Consider the following 23,097-nt stretch of genomic DNA (forward strand, 5'->3'; position numbering starts at 1 on the left):
AACTATAGGGAAATATTTTTCTCATCCAGAGTGATATCTGACTGCTCTGATATTTGATCAAATTAAACATTAGGATAAATATAAATGTTTTATGGTACTGATTATATAGTATAATAAAGTATCTTTGCAGACAGAAATATCTTTGTTGTTGTTGTTGTTGTTAAGGAAAATAAATATTATGTATGTATGGTCTAACAAGCAACTATCCAAAAATATGATAATTTTAAAAATAGAAAATAAATTAGGTAAGGAAAATATTATGTCAAAGTTATTTAGCTATTACATCTCTATAGTCATATGAAATCTCTACAAAATACTGTCTAGAAATGGGATTACAAATGAACATCAGCAGATTCTAAAGTTTTGGGCACAGAATATGGTTTAAAAACTAAGTGCTTGAATATGCTTTAAAAAAAAAAAAAAGTAACTCAAATAAACATAATGGTAGCTGAGAATTTTTATTGAAATAACTGCATTTAGGAACTTAGTTTTCAGACACAATGGTTTATATCCCCCTCTGAGCTTAATTTGCTTGTTATTCATAAAGCAAATGTCTCCAGGAGGAGAGGATACCAACACCTAGAAAATTTCAGCAACAGAGGGAATCCTCTTCTCATCTATCTTATATCTGTATTAGGAGGAAAACACTCATCTCCTCCCAAGACCATGCCTTTGCATTCCCTATGCAGAAGAAGGTATTATAATTTTTATGGGCATAGGCCCGTATTCAGCAATGTATATCTCATCCACTCAATAAATGCACCTTCCTCAGTGCAAAGAAGCTTACTAAGTCATGAGAAGACACTTCATGTTACCAAAGCATTATTTAATCCATCATAAAGATAATCCCTTTCTGGGGCTGAACAAAGCAGCTACTTAGGAGCCCAAGGCAAACCTACTTCATTAGCTAGAAAAGTTACTATATCTAGTTAAAATTATGAAAAAAAAACAAAAACAAAACCAAAAACAACCCAAACAAACCGCAATTTGCCTTTTGGATGAGTATTTGTAAAAATTGGTTTCTAATTTTGCATAATTACATATATAAGGAAGAAAGTTCTCAGGATTTAGGGAAGGTGAACATAGTTTCTTCTTGACTGTTCATGTCATTGTAAGGCATATATATATAGCACCTGTAAAAAATTGTTATTTTGACACTCCTCCAGAACTGATTTTCTGTTGCAGTTGTAATTTGCTTATTAGCAAAAAACTAAGAAAAAAAATATAGCTTCTTTTAATAGGATGTATATGTAATCAACACATTTTTTCCTTTTATCATAATTCTAAATACTTAATGTGACAAATGTAGAAATGTTTTGTTTCAATAGTTGGACTAGTTATTCGTTTAACAAAATTAAGAGTTAACAAAAAAGAAATTAGATTGTCTCGTTAATCCTCAAATTAATATTGTGAATAGAATTTCTCTTCCTCATACACAGACCATTGCTGGATGGCACACAGGACTGTCCAATATTCAAAACATTGCCGTCATTAATTTCTACCACAAGCTAGGTATAGGTATTTGTAACGCTGATTACATGCTCCTATAGAACAGCAACATGCTCATAACCATTTTCTTCATAGACAAGATTTTAAAAAGCCAAACAAATTATTATATAGCACTGCTGATGAAACTAGATCCTGTTGGTATTGCATTGCTATTTTGCTGTATTTTACTATGTTTATTTTATTGTATTCAAATTGAGAAGGAAAAAAGCAGCAATATATGCCAACTCATTTGCAATTTTCTTTGCTTCCAGACTACATCATTGAGATGTATGATAATATCATCCATACTATGTCCAGAAGAGGTAAACTGTTGAGTGGGAAACAGTTTCACAAATATTACCAAGAACTATTAAATTCTGATAATGTAGAAGACAGACATTCTTACATCCATATAGAAGGTCCAGATGATAACCTAATATATATTTTTCTGTAATCTTGAAGGGAGTATGCCCTAGTTCTGCCTTCAGAAAAAAATAAATTCCTTTTATAATCCAGTTGTTTTAAGAAAACACTTCAGTATTCATAGCATTGTCTCTACTATCATATCATCAGAATAAAATTGACACTCACTCGGTGAAGAAAGATAGTCAATGATTTCTTCTACTTTTTATGTTTTAAATCTCCAACTTGTTATCCAAGTATGGTTATCCCTAATACATGACTTAAACCCAGTTTTGTTCTTGAAATATAGGAGCTATGTAGTTAACAAGAATATTTTGGAAGGGTTTTTCTTATTTATATTTGTCAGGAACAAACTGAATACACCAAATCTTAAAAGTAGAGATTAACTGACGTGTTGTACGAGGACATGAGCAATGGATGAAGATATAGGTATAAGACATAAAATGGATTAATAAGAGTAAAATACTAGCAAATAATCTGAATTTCACATCTAATTTATTTATTTGAAGCCTTCTACACTTTACATTTAGAAAATGAACTAAAATATCAATATATCAGGACCTGGTTCCTGCATAAATGACCTGAGTTAATTCTTACCTGAAATTGTTGATGTGAACTTAAGGTCTGTGAGCATGATGACTTAATATTCAGTAATATAGACATGAAAGGCAAGCAAACAATAACCTGACTAAAATATCTGAACAATATTTTTATTTGATTATAGTTGGCACTGATAGGGTCGTGTTTTGATAACTATGTAGAAACACAACAAAAGAAAACAGAAGAGACTTCTGTGAACTGGCATTACATTCTCAAGCTAAGTTTTACAACATCACTTGACTCAGGTTCCACAGCACTGTCAATTTAAAAAAAAAAATGCTATCATTTTAAATGTTACTAATTAGTCAATAAAACATTACACCTGGCCACTGTCGTGGAAGTTCATCAAACCAGATTTTACCTTTTTCATTTGACTCTTTTCCAAATTAAAGGCTTAGAGTCTGACTGTAGATGTCATAAAATTCACAATTTGCAGAAAAAGTGTTTTATGGAGAAATTATACATAATGATAAGGTACATTTTAATTACTGCATAATATATTTATACAATATATACAAAAATAAATAGATTTTATTTGCAAAAGTGGAATTAATGAATAATGAATTTTGAATACCTTACATGAACTGCTCTGTAAAAATAAAAGAAAAACAACACAGCAAGCAAGCAAAAAAAAATAAAAATAGAAAACTGTGAAAAAGCCAAGAGCAAAATAAGAATTTGGGTGATAGGTATTATTAGCAACTATTATATCATTATTAAGTAGCTGCATTGATTAAATGAATTTTAGAGATAAATGAATTGATTGAGTGATATTAGCACTTTACCTGCTGCTGATGTCTAATGGCAATCCTGATTTTGTTGTCATAGAGTTTTGTGAGGTCTTCTTTGCTGTTTAAACAGTAGTTCTGAAAGATCTGATATTCTTGAGCTAACCACAGATTTTCTTTAATTATTTGCTCCAGAGCAGCCTAAAGAGAAGAGTAATTGATTACACTTACTGCAAAATATCTTTCTAAAAAATAAAATCATAGGTCATTTCCACAATTTCCCTGACTCGTTCACTTACGAACATCTGCAAAATATAGATGTCAGGATTATGGTCTCAGTGAAACAAATGGAAAAGCTGCAAATGAGTTTCAAGTGGTTAGGATTTTGCTGAATATATTTATACTAAAGTAAATGTTATTAATAAATTATTTGTACTACTAAGAAGAAACTACTAAAAAGAACACATCCTCTACCTTACTACATAAAAGCTTTCTGCACAGAAATTATCTTGCCAGAGAACACATCAAATTCTTCATCCACATTTACTTTTCCAGATGTTATTTGTAAAACTGACACAACACAATAGTAATGTATTTTCTTAATAACTTTAATGTTTCCAATTTGATTAATTTGATTTTAAAGACTAATATAATGCTTGACTCATAGTTTGCTACCAGGTGAAGTTGTTTGGAATGTGTGCTTCTGTAATAAGAAAAATTTCCATTCCTTTCAATCTGATTATAGCTGAACTTCCCGTGATTCTAATTCACGATGTTGCAATTTGCTAAGGTATTTTTTTCTAAGTTACAAACATACAATCTGATTAAATGTATTTTAAAATTGATTTTTGACAAGGAATTCTACATTATTTTTTTCATTATTTTTTCATTAAAAAGCACTTAGTGGAAGGGGAGCCCAGGCAGACTTTTACCCTCTGTTCTTGAAATTTCAGAGACTTTTGACATTCCGAATCTCTTTTAATATCATAGTTATAAAACAGGATGGCTGATTTCCACATTTCAAATTATTTCTTCAAAATACACAACTTTAAATAACTTTAAAATACATGTTTAAAACCTCATACTGGTGATGACAATGCTATCCAGTAAAGAGGAGAGATGCATAAAAAGGCACCAATGAGCAAGCCTGAAACTTACTAAATTTATGTATGTTCTTGCCAGTTGCATTTGGGAGGTATTTCTGTTCAAAATGCATGCATGCATGTTATGGAGTGGAGGAGAGTTTACAATTGTGTGTGTGTAGAAGCCTGGGCCAACGAATTAAGCCCAAATGTCCATGCGCTTACCTAAGACAATATTTTAAAGTCTTCTAATGCAAAAGCTCTAGTCTAAAAGTTTTTGAAGGTAGAAGAGTCTACTTAAGAGTCTAGTTTATTACAGTATTATATGTGCAGAGCCATGGGTACCCTTGCAGAAAAGCAGAGCTAGCAGAACAGCTAGAGCAGCTGGAGCAAATGTCACCATCATCTGCTCCCTGGATGAAGCCTGTTAATCCAGCAGGAGCGAGGGCAGCCCTCTGGCTTGACAGTCTGAAACTGTGAGTGAAATGTTACCACAGGAGGTGGGGAGCAACCACCTGTCCCCATAGTTGCCTCACCAAAATCCAAAGAAAGGAAGTGTAAATAATTTGGGGTTTAGTTTTGAGAGAATTTACATGTTACTCCGTTTACTTCTCTGCTGCTCTTCTCCCTTTCAACAGAATACTGTTTAAGTTGAAAGATGCATGTCTGAGGCAGAAAAAAATACATTTTGAGCAGAAAGGAACTTAGACTAATTTCCCAGGTTCAAGCTACCATTTATATATGATCTCTGTTGCTGCCAGTCAAGCTCTCTTTGGAAGGGGCAACATAAATTTATATTGGGAACATTTCTGAAACAACAAACGTTTTAGCAATATATTATAGCTACAAGTTTTCCCAGAACCCAGGAGAGCTAGGGAACTTTGGTAAAATTCAAACCTTGCTTTAGTAGCTCCCATGTCTCTAGAAAAAGTCTTGTGAATTAGTGGACTAATAAAGTCTAAGTTCTTCTGGGGTCACAGTGCATAATGTTGAAGAATCCATATGTTTTCTGAATCTGTTCCCAAGTGGGTAATTTAGTGTCTCACCTTTTAAAGACAAAACTATCCAAGGGAAATAGCAGCATGCCTGAACAGGCTCCTAGCCATCCCTTGGACCTACTTGAATTTTGGGAGTTCCCAGGACAGTTAGCATATTAACAATGATTTTAGTCCTTTTTCTATGCAATGTCTTAATAAAGATATAGCTGCTTTTGTATCTATTGTATTTATAAGTAATTTCTGAAAATTTTGGCTAGAAGCTGGCTGTGGTTATGCAACTAAATGTAAAAAAATCTTCCTGTACAGAACTGTCACGCTCTACATCACTAAAATATTAAAATGCTTTGTGTCTTTCAGAAATCTCAAAATAATAAAAAGGAAGATGTAGAATTTAGTGAAGAAGATGTGATTATCTCCTTTATTAATCTTTGGGCAGAGGTAAAATCTGTTTTTCAGGCTGGTACCTTCCTTAACAAAAATACAGTGCTTGATGTTAATATGTTAACATTCAATACCTGCAAACAAGTAATGTTTTGAACATCTCAGTACTTTCACATAAGTAAGGAATATGGGAAAATGACAGAGAAGTTTGCTTGTAGAATAAGAACATCAATATAGTAATTTTCACCAATAAAAATATCTGACTACAGAACAAGTGAAGTCCTATGATTTTTGTATGATTTAAAATGGTTCAGACATTTTGACAAAGAATAACTACATACCAAAGAAAAGACAATAGCTTTCTCCAGATTTTACAAGACTCAGTGGCTATGTCTATATGACCAATTGCACTAGTTGCCCAGTCCCAAAAATTGCTTCATTGCATAGTTTATGTCAGCTGAGACAGATAAAATGAAATGGTTCTTTTTCTCTAATTCACTCCTCTGAAAGATGAGCTGAGGCTCAGAAAGTAAAGAGCATATATCCTTTAAATACCTGACTGTCACTTATTGACGTTTCTACAGGGGATTTCCCAGAATGTAGGCAAGAAAAAAAAAAAAAAAAAAAAATTCTGTCTTTATGAAAGAGAGGAATGGTCAAACTGGGACCAAACTTGGCAAGCCAGAATATACACTATACCTCTTTCTCCCGTTCTAGGAAAACAGGGATATGAATCTCCGAATATCAGTAAGATATCTAAGCAGACAATCCTGACATTTCTTTTATCTCTGGCACTCAAACTTCTGAATCTGTAGACTTGTGAACTGACAAAAAGCACCATGATTCATGTGCTTGTGCTGTTGCTCCTCAGCAAAACTTGAAATCAAAGATTTCTGGTACATCAGTCTTTATCTGCAGGTATGTTTGACTTCTTCAAATGTAGTGGAAATGACATCTGAAATATGGGAAGAAAATGTCTACATTTTTACATTGAAATAAAGTTACTTTCTTCGGTGAAAAAAAAAAAAAAAAGTATAATTCAAGGCAATCTCTTGAAGGCTCCTACCTGAAATGGAAACTAGCAAAGGCCATACAAGAAACAAATGAAAGAAGATATTTCTTTGCACTATGTGTAGTTAAGGTGCATGGATTCTTATGAATATCAAAAACTTAGAGATTTAAAAGGGACATAGAATTTCTAGGAGGAAAAATCCACATAAGTTTATTAAATAATAAAAAAAATAGTGGGGCTCAAGAAATTGCAAAGCCCCATGATTATTCTGGGGAAGTATTACAGCATGATTGCTCTGTTGTTACTCTCTACCTGAACATCTGGGATCAGAGCTAGAATATCAGGTTAGAGGAAATTTCCACCTGATTCAGCACATGTGCTTTTCTGTCTTTATGCTCTTTTATTCAGCACAGCAGCTTAGGAAGTGTCTTCTCTTTTTCTGGAACAGCAACAGTTTTCTGTGTGTTTGCCGAACACATTTGAAGTGCAGTTCCTGTCTGCTATAATACAAATTAATAATGAGACAATAAAGTATGTGGAAGCAAGAAAAAAATAAAACCACCAAGAGCCCTCCTCAAATCTACCAACAAATTGTTAGCACAAAGACTGCAGAAGTAGGCAATAGGAAAGCAGATGCAAAGCCATGCAACACAATGATGAATTGTCAGCCCAATACCTCAGACCATACAGAATTTCTTGTGATAACTAAACTTCAGTCCTTTTAGTCTGCAAAGATCACCACTAACCTAGCCATGATTTACAGACAAGCAAGGGATACTTGAAGCTTGCAGCATAGGGAAAATCTGTTTCATGTTATTCTTTCATCCTTTTATGTACACTAATACCAATCGCTTTGTGTTGCAAGTGATCCAAGAATTATTTTATAGTTCCATGTTTGTGTGACAAAAGTTTGTAAAGGATTGTAGATTAGGATCAATGATTTTGTCCACATAATGATATACCTATAAACATGATATAAATCCCGATGGTTTACAGGGTCAATCATCATTTCGAATGGTCAGTCTGACAGCAGTGTTTTATTCGAAAGATAAGAACAATTGATTTTGACAATCAGGTGCATCAGCACAATAAGCTAATTATTAAGGGATCTATATTAATTGGTTGTACTACTTAAACTTGATGTTGTGAGGAATAAAATTTCCCCAGGCAGGAATGACTGTTTCTTTTGTAGGCATAAAGTATCCTGTTCATAATATGAGCAGCAAAACAAGAAATAACATCTTAAAATTACTGTGTTCATGTGCATCTGCCCCTCCAACTCCATAGAGCTTCCCCTGAGGAGGTGAGCAATATTTTTCCCGTAGCATCTGTTACACATCATATGTGTCACTTCCCAGGGCAGAAAGAGCATGGTGACACTGAGTGCCACGAAGTCATTGTTAAAAAGTTGACAAGTCCTGCAGCTACAGGAAAGGAAGTTACTGTAAAGCAAGCAAGAGGTGTTGGGATTTTTTCCCTGTCTGAGGACAAGGCAACTAATGCTTATTAGCAAATAGTTTGGGCTCTACAAGTCACGGAAGCTACAACATAATTTGAGTTGATACAATAACTGATACGCTCTCCTATTTGGGATCTTCAGTTGATGCTGTCACCAGCATTTGATGGCTGGTAATTTATGCACCAAGGATCATGCAGCTACTTCAGTAAATTTCTAGAACTGCAACCCTTTTAAGGACACAGTGGAAGCAGCTGAGCCGTGCTTGAAGAAGCTCTAACATGAGTCAGGGGATTTACGTTGTTGATATTATATGCTGATCTAATACAGATTTTTATGGTCTCTGAGCTGAAACCGGTCTTCCCCTGTACCCACAGCCAAAGACAAAACCCCACATAACCCAGAGTTACTGAAACTAACTCTTCATTTGAAAGACGATATCTTTTTACATCTGCAATATGAATTTTTGCTTTATTATGTTTGGGAGGAATTTTAGAAAATGCACACAAGTATATACACAGGCTGACAAAGGGAAGTGAGAGATTATATTTTTGAATAATCTGCTAGAGACCATTTGGAACAAATTAATTACTCTTTCAGTAGGAATATGGTGTAAAATGTTCTCAGATTGCATTTTTTTTTGTCTGCAAACTACACTGGCAATAACTATGAGCAGCCTTTCACTGATAACACAGCACTTCAAATGGCAGTTCCAACAGTTCTAAAAAAATCAAGTTTTAATTCTTATAGGGACTCAGGTGGAGAATTAATATGGGGAATAAAATGAGATATGCATTAAATATTTAGAAGAAAATTTCTGTATAACTTCTAGCAAGTTATACAAATAATAAATGCTGCTAAAATAATAATGAAAAAAATGGTACTAAAATAATAAAGCTATTAATACAATACCTGCAAACATAAGCACAGACCTGTCTGCTTTAACACAAGTACTCCAAAATAAATAGTATATAATACTCTTTGGGTCACAACTCTTCATGTCAGCCCAAGATGAAAAATATTTTTGTTTTTTACATATGTACTCTTTTCTGTGTATGGAATATTTTCTGACCTCTAGAGAGTTATTTTGGGCACATGAACTAAGTTGTATTGATGCTAAAAAGACCATGGTTGTAGAATAAGATCTGAATGCTCTAAGATTATTTTATGTTGATGTACCCTTTATCCATTATTATATTGTTGCAGAAGATCTGAAAAAATAAAAGGATGAGAAAATTTAGTACTAGAAATATTTAAGTTTCTCCCACTTCAACCTTCTTTAGAGCCCTGGAAATGAAGTAAAGGTATAAACGTTGGGGAAATCAAAGGATATACCATTCTAAAGGCCTGAACTGGTAAAACAGAAAACAGATGAAAGGCCAGGAAACAGTGTGTTCTACAGGGTGTGTAGTGACACTCATTTTTCAGATGTGAAAGAAAAAACCAGATACCTAGTTGTGGTCTTTCCAGTGAAGGTGCCTACCTCCAACTTGTAAAGAATAGAATCAGAAGCATGTGTGAAGTCTACCTGATGATGACCTGCTACTCCTGATAGAATTTTGGGGACTCAGCCTGTGATCAAAACACCTATAAAAGAACTGTGGCTCTGGCTAAATAGCAGTGTGTTAAATCAGTTACTGTTAAAGAAAGATTTGCACTGACCTCACAACCGATTAAACATTTCTAGTTCTATCTTTTTCTACAGACAAGGAACCCTGATTACAGGGAGGAACCTTTTGCTTTGTGAAGTCCAGTCTCTTTGAAAGTCAAAAAGTGGCTGTTCTGGAATTCTTCTAATGGTCTCAATGAAACTCCAGAGATTTTTATATATGCTTCAGTGTCAGGTCTGTCAATAGCTACATTCAAAGAATTTTTGAACTAGAAGAACTAGTTATCTTTCAGAACATAAAGACTTAAGTATCTCTCTATCAAAAGTTTGAAATGTTTGTCCCTGCCTAGCTGAATAGAAATGTCCCTTAATAGTGCTGCTTGACTAATTTTGTTATGGATAAGAGACAAATATATTTTTCTTATGGAAAGAATCAAGGACAGGGGAGTTTTGTCTAGGGCTAAAATTTTGCTTCTACTTCAATTTTGTGCAGTCATGATCACAAAGGTTCAGAAGGAGAAAAACAATATTCAAGATCTTTAGAAAGTGATGGGATATGTTCTATTTTCATGTTGCAAAACCAGTTTGGCACTGCTTGTACGTGTTAACCATGTATACCTTATGTATAGGCAAATACAAGGGACATGCAGGAGACTGGAAAGTTCCTGAGTCTTGAACCCATATGAAATAAATTTCAAGGTCTTGGTAATTCTCTTTAATATTTATAACAAATACATTGTGTTGGGAAACACACTAAAGAATTGGCAGTGTGTAGGAAGATAAAGAAAATGAACTGATGAAGCCAGATCTTCATGATGACTGGTGCCACAATTGTGCTAGAGCTCGGTATTGATTTGGTGGAAGCAACTTGGATATGTCACTTAAGTAAGTCACAGTCCTTTTCTTTCTTGATATCATGGAAACAGATTGGCATGAAAGCTGGAAGTACAAGTATGATGCCTTCAGGTAGTAGGGGGTCACTGACTCCACCATTGGTGTCAGGAAAATAGAAAATGCCTACAGAAGGCATAGGAGAAAATTAGTGACTCCACAGAAGTGAAAAATAAAAAAATATTAAAGCGAGTAGAACACAAGTGAAAGTTCAAAGACACAAAAAATTTGAATAAATAGCACTGCAGCAGAAAACGTGAATGACAATGAACTATAAAACAAAAAGGAAGACCAAACATATCTTGGATTTGAAGCTAACTGTGGAAAAGTGTAACTTTAAAAGATTTTATTAACAAGTTAATTGGAAACAATTGTTATGATATACAGTGCCAGTAAATCGGGGATTGATTGAAGAGGATCTCATCAGATCCATTGGTTCTGAATGCTAACGGAGGAAAACATCAATCATTCAAAGACCAGAAAAGATAAAAAGAAAATTCTTTTGAGCTATGCAGTTGGTAGGAAAATGCCTCTATATCACAACAGATGCTTACATTTTTAAAAAAAACACATTTGCTTTAAAGTCAACATTTGTGTTTATTGAGAGTAATGTAGAAACAGTAAATATGAAAATGTTCCTTCAAAGTGTGTTCTATACTCTAAAACTTTAACAGTGAACTTAGGTTCATTGTTGCAGACTTTTCCATACAGAAAGTTTTCATTTCAGGAAAAGTAAAAGCTATTTGTTTGGAATACAGTTAGCCTATAAATATAATGGAATGTAATTCAGTATCAAAACTCAGGTTAAAGTTGCTATAAGTATAAAAAAGATTTTGAAGTTACATAGAATTAAGAGCTTCTCCATTCCTACATCTTCCTCCATACCTTAAGTTTATATGCTTTGTCTGAAAAATAAAAAAAAAAAGGGTTTACGATTTCATTATTGGTTTCTGCATAACATAGTTTTAGACTGTTAAACACAAACTTATTTTCCTATTATTGCATCATTAATTTTTCTTCTATATCATCACAGTTTGATTATATATACCTGTCAATATTTTTTAGAGCATATTATGAGAGAGAACTTCACTTGCAATGCTATTCTGAAAAAGATGAAACTAATGGGAATGTCCTTTTATTCATTTAATTATGACCATTTCAAGATTTATAAAGGCTCTCCATTCCTTATATATTTAGGGATGGACAATTCTGCATCACTAGGGGGAAAGGCTAATTACTCAAGTAAGGTCATTAGATATACACTTTCTTTTTGTCATTACAAAGACTAATATTTTTGCATTACTGGCACTATGCAGAGTAGATGAAGCAAATAAATAATAAACCTCCTTATTCAGATGCTAATGCAAAACCAAATGTTCTTTCACTTCTACAGCTGTAAAAATTAAAGTGAGAAAGGTATCAAAAAAGTAAACGCTACTGTTCAACACAATACCTATTATATACACATAACTCCCATATGACTACTGTGCCTCTGAAGTGACAGAAAGGTGCAAATAAAGAGATCCATGGGATAATTGTGCCCATTTTTTGCTGCATTCATTGGGAATTTAAAAATCTTTTGTTGCTTCATTAAATGAAATGAGAAAATATACTGGATTTTACAGAATATATTTTATTTTGACAAACACTGTAGCTAACAATAAAAATATTAGTATTCAGTTCTGGCTTTGCAAATTCATCCATTTTAATTTCCACAGTTACAGGGATCATCTTTCAGAATTTGAATGCAGAAGTTGTAAAATTCTTTGAAAACTACTAACTAATCCCTTGATGGTAATCAACACTGACATTTTGTTCCGAAGTCATGTTCTAAATGAAATTTTGTAGAAACGTATTTTGGCTATTCTCAGTTATGTACTTTGGCTCATTGACAAGCCGTTTGCCTTCCATGAACTCTGCTATAGTGATAGCGCACATGACCTTTCTGGCTGAAAAGTTTTTTGACCACTTCATTTTTTGTAGTCATGTCCATTCAACCAACCATAGTAAAAGTTCACTTTCTGGATTTTAGTTTATGAAATACCCCTAGGACATCCTGTATGGGTAAACAGTTTGATCCTAATCATTGTTTCTCCTGGAATTCTGAAATCCCGTAACTGATGTTGGAGAACTGTTGATCTACTTACTTCTATTAGTTCTATAGGCAATATTGAGATAATTAAGAGGATTAGACTTAATTTTGCCTTCTAAAACACTTACTGAAATATTGTAATGAATTAACTTCCTTAAAAGATTTTAAAAATCTTTTCCAATGAAGAAAAGATCACTTTTATTTCAAGAGGGAGTTCTCCTTATTTTTCCCAGCTTTTTAAATAACAGAGAATGCATCTCCACTTCTCTCTAACTAGAATAAACTGTTTTAAAATTTTGAAAAAGTCAATTGAGAAAACCTTCACCAAACAGAACTAAACACTTAATGAAAAACTGAATACAACCTTTTTTTTTGCTGTTTTTTTTTTTTGTTTTGTTTTGTTTTTTTTTTTTGTTTTTGATGGACAGTTTTACAAGTAACTTCTTTTTGTGTCCAATCTATCTCCTTTCTCAATAAAAAACCTCAGAAGTAACCTGTACCCTTAAACATCAAGGAAGTTAGATCTATAATATAATAGAATACCAGAACTTCAGTTATTCAGTTAGAACAGGTCTGCATTCTAGGTAAAATAGATCAATAAGTGCATAGTTCAGCTCTCTGTCAATGCAATATTGTGGTTATCTGTACAGTTGTGTTTGCACCTCAGGCTCTCTCTACCATATTAAAATCTTGCTAACTGGAAACATGAGAGATTACCTTATTCTCATTTCCCACCCCTACAGAGAGTCCTTGGCAGCAATTACTTGTTTATGAAACAGAGAGATCAGGAATTTTCCTTTCAGTTATCCTTTTTAGGGTGAAACTGAAGATCTGTCTTTTTATGCAAACCTTCCCTGTCTAAAGCCTACAACATAAATGTTATGATGGCCCCAACATATAAACAGCAGAAATGATACAGTACACACAAATCAGATCAATCACATAAAGACAGCAAGATGTGCAGAGTGCCAAGAAACGAGACATGAGATGGTTTGGAATCCAAAAAAGAAGAATCCAACAGGTTTTGAATCGAGCCGCTGTATGCTGGCAACTTTGCCTGCCTTCAGTGTAAGAATGCTGAGAACATTGTGAAGGGGTTAATTTCTAGAAACAAACTGAAGATATAAAAAGGGAACCCAGGTCCTCAAAAGTGTCTGCACGTACATATTGCCTGCAGTGCACTGCAGTGCTAAACTAAAGGTATCAGGGATTTCCCTACTTGGTAACGTCAAACCTAAGATAGAACATGGTCAATCTGCATGAGAAGTAATCTTCCAAGACACTTCTGTCATTGGCCACTGCATGTAAAGACATTTACGGGAGAAAAAACAGCCAAGAAATACCAACATCAGAGGACAAACACTAGGACATGGAAGACTATAACAACTTCTGCTGGATGTTCACTGTATAGCATATGTCACCATTTAAATGAAGCCTCAGAGAAGACAAACTTCAAATCATAAATGGTCTCATAAAATCTAGTGCAGTAGCTGTGTAAAATGAAAATATAATAATAGTTTATGTAAATTGAGACATTTTATGCAAACTATTTACATGGGATTGTTAAAGAATTAATAGTGAGGCTTCTTTATTAAACACTCATTTAAAAAAAAACTGGTAATGCTCAGAAAAGAGATATGCTTTCCCACATAATGCTAAAAGTATATTCACTGGAACTTTTCAAATCAGAGTAACATTTTACAGTAATTCTTATAAACAAACAAGAACAACTATGGCAAATATTTTAAACTGAGTGTAGCTGTTTTTTCCTCACTGGAATTTCACAGAATCCTACCAGCTCAACAGATGTGTGAAATATGACATTTTCTGCATAAAACAGGATACATGGGTATTTAATGTATCTTCTAAGCAAGTAGCTATAACATGCATACAGACATAGTCTTTCTACATTTTTGTCCATATACTTATTTCACCAAACAGCAGTTCAGAAAGTATTTAAGTAATGAGATATATTTTATTATTTTTTCTCTAGATAACATATACTATAATTTTAAATAGATCATATTTAAAATATATAATAGAAAGCATTGCTATAATAAATAGCCCATTCAAACTAATTGCCATTGTATATCCGGGATATACGTATATGTAATAATGATATAATAGTCTTCTAAAGAAAGCTGTTGTTCTGATACCAAAGTCCCTGTTTTTCTGTAGTTGTTTTGGGTTTTAGCACTGCTCATTCATTTCAGAGCTGCCATTTTCTGTAGTAATGGTAAAGTAGTTGTGCTTGTTCTACATAAAAACAGTAACCCAGTCTAATTTACTCATTCTTGTAGTTTCAAATGTAGTTAAAACAACTGAAGTCACAGTCATGGCCACTGAGAAAGAAACTACATTCTAGTGCTTTGGATAAGCCAAAATTAAGTTTTATAAATGTCAACCTAAAAGCACAAACCAGCATGTTCTGCACATAATCTCAGAACCAAAACCAGGATAAAACCTGTCAATTATCAGCAAGAAAAGCTTTTTAAGAAATACCTTCTAAATGTACTTTAACTCTTGTCTGTGTTTGGATAGTCACTTACGACTAAAGAACATTTCTCAATATCATGAGAACATGGTCAGCACATAAACGGGCAAAGCAAAGGGAGCTATACACAATGTCATTTCCTCCTCTGCTACAGAATCCCAACCAAAAAAAAAAAAAAAAAAAAAAAAAAAAAAAAAAAAGCAGATCATTCAAGGATAGGAAAGGAGGGATATAAGGATGTGAATAATTTATATGTGGATTACAAAACCTGAAGAACTTCAGTGATCAGAAAGTGGTACCTTTTTCTATCTTTGAGTGATGTACGTATTCATAATTTGAATGCTCCAAGCAGTAAGTTCCCATATCCACAATCATCACAGGAGCAGTTGCTGAGTTCCTGAAGCAAATAGAATCACTCTATCACATGCTGCATTAGCTTTGAGTCTTCCTCAGTATTACTGCAGTGGTTGATAAGAATATAGATAAAGCTTCAGGAGACATTAAGAATGGAGGCATTTTTTAGCAAAACCACTAATACAGCTTCAGCTCAGATGGGCACATTGCAGTGACAGAAAAAGGCTGTATTTGAGTGGTTTCACAAGACACCTTGACATATTTCATACTCAGTTTATGTATTCATGCAGAGAAGGCCATGTCCACATCGGCAATTAATATGAACCATCTAGTGCATCATCTTAAAAATTTCGTTTTCCTAGTAGAAAAGCAAAGAATTACCTAGATGTAAAAGTGGAAAACACTCTCACTTTACAGGTATGACATATAGACAAGTAAATAGAAATATTGACTCTGTGACGGATGTGAAAGTCAGGAACCAAGAAAAAGTGTAGGAGGACTAGTGCCTCCTATCTGGAAAGAACATAATCTGTGGTAGATATGTCATAAAGGTCTGAAGCGTTCATCCCCTCACTCCTTATCAGGGAACTGTGACATGTGACTCTACTTCAGCAGGAGCTAGACTTTGCTGACTTTCAAAGAACTGTTTCTTCTACACGCCAGGGGGAAAAGATTTTACTGTCATGTTCCGTAGTACTATAATAAAAATTAGGATAGCCATTCGTACTGTACCTAAGTACAAACACTTTCATCTTTGTGTTCAAGCTCAAGATAGTCATGTTAGTCTCAGTTCCTCCAGCTATCAAAACAGAAAGCTTTTCCTTTGCCCCTCAATCGGGAGCGTTGAAAGAATCTCTGTTTCACAATGGATCAGGACTGGAACAAGATCTGCTTTTTTGGCCTCTTTAAAAACCCAATAACTTTATCATGATGCTTGTTACTCCTCTTGGACATTAGGTGCTTCAGTTCTGTTGTTTGGACAAAAGGCTCACCATCAAAGTGTTAGATTGCTCAGTACTACAGTGCAGTTCTTTCAAGTTTGTTTCTAATGGTGAATGGTCAAAATCTCATGTCAGGAGGTCTCATTACAGTACATTATCTATAACTGGAGGGTAATAGATTTCTGATATATAACCACCTAACAACTGATGCCAGAGGATACAGGCATTGAACATCTCTGATACTCATGAAACGATAATCATGACCATAGTCGAAACAGGATATGATACACTTCATATAACGTACCACTAAGGAGTCAATATTTGGTATCCATGACAGGTGAGGATGTCAAGCAAGATAAAATGTGAGAAAAAAAGGAATCTTGGGCATGAAGTTGAAGGAATGCTTGGGCGTGAAATCAAAACTTTGCCTTCTGTTATGACAGATCACTATATTTCTTCATATTCAGAACAACTGTTACAATCTTTAACATAATATTGGATATAAAATGTATCTGGTGACATACTTTAGATGATAATACAGTACAGACTACAAAAAAAACCCAGAGAAAAGTGTTAAAAAATCTAAGGGATAAACTAAATTTTTTATGACTCTTGTCTGCAATGCTTTTAGACACATGGGTACCATGTGCTTATCTTAGAGCATAAAATTTCTATTATATGCTATTAGTGTGCAAATCTATAAGAAAAATTTATTATAGTTTATTTTCATATCATATCAAAACAATGACATGGCAAAAATGTGATAACAAAATTACAATGTATTTGTTCATTGTTTTCAGCACAGCTAAGGAGTTGTCTAATGGTTTATTCCTCACATGCTATTGAAAGTCCACAAATTTATTCTAGTGCTATTCACACTATCTAATGAAGATCGTATACTCAGCTTCTCTATTTTCAAACTCTTTCTTGTTTTTCTCTCATATTTTAATTTAACCATTGAAAATACACCCATTGGTTTTGCTCTGCATTTCAGTGGGATCATTTCCATTCATTTAATGTGAACTTCAAAGAAAGAACCGCAATTATTTGTAATTCACAGAGCATATTGTCTTTGAAAATCTGTATACTTGGGGAATTGCTACATGTCTGGAACTTAAAAAGAACACTTAATGAATAGCGTTACTTAGCATGGTATCACATAAAAATCCCCACATCTCTTGTACTGAGTTCTTTTCCAGTAACACTTGAGGAAAACAGCTACCTTTGAGGTCATGGAGTAAGAGTGAGTAGGAAAGTCTAAAAGCCACGTACTCATGTACACTACTACAGGCAAATAACATCCTTGCCTCCCAAAACTCCTCTTGCTTTTGAAAAATCAACTAGTATCAAAAATCCTCTGCAAGACACCAGCATAGCTCTTGCTTGAACGGTAACACATATTACAGTTTTTGCACACAACTCTACTGGAACATACCAAGAATGCCACATATTAAGCTTCTGAATTTAGAGAAGGTGCTGTGAAGTTTTCTAATACTAGCATATCTGCAAGATTTTAGGAAACCTACCGCTGTTCCTGATCTATTTCCACAAAGTCTAACCATCTTCTCATTAGCAACAAATCATTCAAAGAGATATGCAAATAATTCTGATCAATTCCAGCATGACTTTATAACCCTTTTAAAAACTACAACTGCTCTTGGTATGTGATGAGATGCAAAGAAAAATAAAACTGAAGTTCAGTTCTTATTTTAGCATATTTCATGAGATCATAAGACTTTCTCGCCTTTATGGAAGACTGTAAAGGAATGGCAGAAGACTTCTGTGCAATGAAAGAGAAAAGCTGAATTTATTTACAGGTTTTTACAGTTACTACCACAACTCTTCTGTTGCATTATCAATGAACTGAAGATTTTGGTGTTAAGACCTCTCTCTGCAACATGTATTATTTTTCCATTCCATTTTTTCAAACAGGAATCAAACCACAATCCAATTAATTTTTACACATTATGTACAGTTGAGAAGATAACCTGCATATATTAAGTGGCTGTCCACTGCCTTAATCATAAAACTAGGCTGAGAAGGTACGCACTGACATGAATCACAGTGAAGAAGCTAGATCTAAGCATTTAATCCATGTTGAATTTTAGAGGAGACACAAGTAAACATGGTATTTCCTCTCCCTGTCAGCTCCAACATGACATTTTGTGTTGCATGATTTCTTCCTCTTAAGAAAAGTCTCACATATTAGCAAACTGAGACGTGAATCTGTGCTAAATATTTATGGTACAGGTAAAATAGCTAATTCAACAGAAGCAGAATATGTCTGTCATATTTTTTAGTTCATACCTCATCACAATTGGCCACACATAATTATGCCACTTATTAATTTAGATTGTTTAGCCTCTATAGGTACCTATTATATAAATTGAAACACACTATACAAAACAGCTTTAATATAAAGCTTCCCATTCTACACTGATAATAAAAAGAAATACAATGAGGACAATCAAGTAAACCTAATGTTTTCTAGCCCTCAGCCAAAAGTGTAAGAAATATCACGTCTGTCTCACAGAAGCCTTATAGATACACAGTGTTCCATCATTCTTGCGTTGTACATCTCCTCACTGATGGTACTTAACTAACCCTACTCCCCCAGCAAATTTTTAAAAAGCAATATACAAATGTTAGCTGAATAGTATCTTTTCTGAGCTTTGTAACTGCTACTCCCAAGCACGTCACACTCGCATATGATCACATATGAACTCTGTTCATTCCTTCGTATCAGTGCAATAGCTATGCACAAGAAGGGTGTTAGGGGAATTGTATTCCTGTAGGAGTTTTCTTCTGGATGAGATATAAATGGAAGGTCCTACCCAAACTGGTCATTAGCAATCCCAAGGAACTCTTCATAAGAGTAGGTGTGTTAACTTCAGTCTCCTGGCCAAATTCCAGCTCAGGTAATTACATTCAGCCTACCTAATTTCCCACTGCAATTACAAATACAGAGAGATCCTTAATTTCCAGTCCCAAGCCACTGTGCAGTGTTGAACAGTTGCTATGTTTCACCCAGGGTGGCTGCACTTTAGCAGTGGATAAAGCAACCTGTGTATAAATTGTGACAGTTTGTAAAACATTTTGGAATTGTTTGAGATGAAAGTGCTGTATAGTTAAGATCATTCTAATTGAAATAATTGCCTGCCGCTGATCTAAATATTGCTTGTAAAAAATCTTTAGAAGGAAACCTTCTTGATGCTCTGGACAAATCACCTAGTAAATATTTAATCAGTCTTAAATGTAAGTATTATAATTTGAAACTGCATATATGCAAGAGCAAGATTTAAAAAAAAAAAAATATACAACCTCCAGCAATCTTTAATGCAGTTTACAAGCATTTGAGCCATCAGCAATATAGGATCACTGCTCCAGTGTAAAATTAATGGCACATCCAATCTGTCAAACTTCACTCTTACTATTAACATCCCAACAAAGGCCTTAGATATGCATAAATATAGCACTATATCTAAGCTGTCTATAAAGCAACAATAAGAATGTTAGCAGATACCATTAGACAGGGGCTGTTTCTAAAATGGATTACTAAAACCACATTACAATCATACATCTCTACACAGTAAATGTGTAAATTTTCAGTTTCCTCAAAGTCTCTCTCTTGAGTTTCATGTCCAAAGACTAACTAGATTACCACTGAACTGAAAACTCTCTTGCCATAAAATTCAGGATGATCTGACCCCATAATTCAGAAAAATGAGATAAAAAAGAAAAAGAATATCCAAGAAAACTGAAGGAGCATAGGTACAAAGAGCTGAATTAAACTGAACAAAACAAGTAGAGCCCATTTTTTTTCAAAAGAAACTATAAACAAGACCACTATGTAAACTGAAGCTTGGAACTGCTCTCATGAAACTAGAACACTAGTTTATTTTTACTAGTTCAGTGTAGTATCCTGTGATTGGAGTAAAGTTATATTCTATGTCAACTTACATGCAACTTTAGTGCTACCTTCATTGCCACCATTGGACAATGGAAATGTATTATCCCAGGGCATAAAGGGTTTCATAAAGGGTAGGTGGAAGAAAATGGAAATCCAACACCGTTTAAGGAAATCAGTGAATAAATTACAAAAACTGTCCATTTGCCTGCCCCTTTTAATCTTACTGTCGTATTCAAACTATTGGGCATGTAACTGAATATCTCAACTGTACCTGAAGAAATAATGGAGCGTGTCTCTGCAGTAAAACAGAACGGCACTAAACTGATGAGTTTAACCCAGCAGAAAGAGCGGCTGTAAACATGACAAATGCCTGCTATTGATTTCAGGTTTAATTACTCTGTGCAGCACTGACAAAGCCCATCAGATGTTGTTGTGAAGTGTAAATGGAACAAACTACACTTCACTGCCCATAGGAAACTGATGGTGTCTGCAGTTTGCATTGTTTACTTTATCCTCCGTAAACTTCAGCCTTGATCAAATTAACAAGTGCTACTAACCTCCAACAAACTACAATGCACTATGATTTTACAGCAACAGCCTTGGAACAATAGTTCTGCAGCATTTCATTGATAACAAATGTCTGGCTAATGACATCGTAATGGCAGCTGCTGAACCTTACTGTCCAGCACTGCATGGCCTCCATCCAGGCTAGGAAGAATCTTGAAACACACTCTCTTGTATTCTCCTCCTATTTTGGGGGAAAGGACAGATTACTCATTTAATATTCTGATAAAACTTTGAGTTCAAATATACTGCCCAGGCTATCTAGAAAGACTCCGTTTTCATTAATAACAGCAGAACAATAAAACCAGACCACGTTTAGCACCTTGTAGCTACCACTCAAAATGTTCTCTGGAATAATTTCCTTTTCTTCACACACATACAGCCCTACTCAGTCACCCTTGTAGCTTTGCAGTTCTTCCTCCATTCTCCTCTTCTGCATTTTCTCTTTTCATTCTCCTTGTTTAACATTCTGGCAATCAACAAAGGTAACATACAGGGTGTAACAAATGAATACATTTTGAACCAACTTACTGCAAAAACTGCTCTATTGTTTTTGTTCATGCACAAGACAGTTTCTCAGCCTCCACCACATTGAGACTGAGCTTGCTAATACATAAATGAAAGCTGTTGTTCATCTTCTTCAAATTTTCTCCTTCTGGAGTAAGATTCTACTGTCAGCATAACTATAAACAGCTTTGTGGGGTATGTCTTCATCGCTTTTAAAGTGTGCTATAAACAAAGGAGCTTTGTTACAAGTAAATTGTTCAGGAAATATAAAAAACTAGGTGCCAGTTTTAGCTGTTCAAACACTGACAGGAAAAACACCTATTGATATTTAGCCTACTTAGGTAAAGCAATAATTGTGTCTTCTAACTGCAGCTCTGCAGACCCACAGCTCTAAGGTTTTGCCTCTTGTTCCTCAAAGGATGAGCTTAAGACATGTAACCCCTTAATGTTCACAGTAATGTGAACAGAGCACATAGACACAAATGGGCTAAGTAATCTGGACAGCCCTATTTCCTTCCAATAATCAGCAGAATCTAGAAGACTTTTAAGAGATGGAAAAAAGGATGGGATGTGTGCATCTGCAGAGCCAATATATACCAACTCTAATAATTACTGGTAAGCAGACATTATTTCCCTCATCATGCACCCATTTTGAGGGGAATAGCATGCAGAATAATCCCCAGGGGATCTGATGAAGTAAACAATGAGTGCAGAATTGCTGTCCCAAGATAAGCATCGGCACAAGATGCCAAATCAATAGACTACTGCTGTGCACAGGTAAGACGAAGAAAGAATGATTTCCTGTGAGTGATAGTTACAACACTCTTGCAGTATGAAGAACTAGCCTGGACTCAAGGTTGATTCTGGAAGACTTGTATTGTCCAAATACTAAAAGTTTAGACTGTTTTCAGTGATATGACATAACAGGAAATATGTCCTTACGGAAAGGAAAGACAGTGATGTAGGCTGTGGGTTGTTTTTATTTTGAAAGAGCAAGTTTTTAAAATACAAGCAAGTTATTGGCAGGAAAGTTACATATTTGGTTAGAGAGCTGTATCACTGCAAAGAATCTGTGTCATGATATGTAGGAAGGGCTAGACTTGCTCCTAAAACAGGCTATTTGCAGGTCCAGGTTTGACCTGAAAAAAAAAAAAAATATATAAAAAAATCAGTCCTGAATTTGTGTTTATTTGCAGTCAACATGGCAAAAAAATTAGTTTCACATGAAATCTGAAAATTCTTCTTAAATGCAGTTGGAAGATGGAAGGGGCACTTAGACCTTCCTGTTTTTCTAACTAATACAGCTTTACATGAGAAATATGGGACAGGAACAGATTGGAAATCCAATGTTTGAGTCAGAATTGATGCCTGGTACTGATTTTGTCAGCATACTCTGCCTGCTAGTCTCATTAAGTGCACATAGTCTTTTTTGCAACAGAGGATATTTTCTTTTACTGACTTCAATTATTCTCCTTCTGGAGTTCAAATATTTATTAAACAATATTAAATAAGGACATGAATATCCTTGATTTTTATAGTTTTTTCAATCTTTTATAAGACACGCTTA

The 23,097-nt window shown here is 34.4% G+C and overlaps 1 protein-coding gene across 1 annotated transcript in view; it reads right to left on the reverse strand.

The window, feature by feature from the left end:
- Positions 1 to 3,284: 3,284 nt before the first annotated feature.
- The window catches only part of CCDC178 (coiled-coil domain containing 178), a 113,888-nt gene continuing 94,075 nt past the window's right edge, over positions 3,285 to 23,097 (reverse strand). Inside the window, 1 exon segment of the mRNA XM_026841456.1 lies at positions 3,285 to 3,428. Coding sequence (XP_026697257.1) covers positions 3,285 to 3,428 — 144 coding nt within the window.

This window comes from Athene cunicularia (genome assembly GCF_003259725.1).
Source record: "Athene cunicularia isolate RWA chromosome 2 unlocalized genomic scaffold, athCun1 chr2_part1, whole genome shotgun sequence".
In the NCBI taxonomy this organism is placed as follows: domain Eukaryota; kingdom Metazoa; phylum Chordata; class Aves; order Strigiformes; family Strigidae; genus Athene; species Athene cunicularia.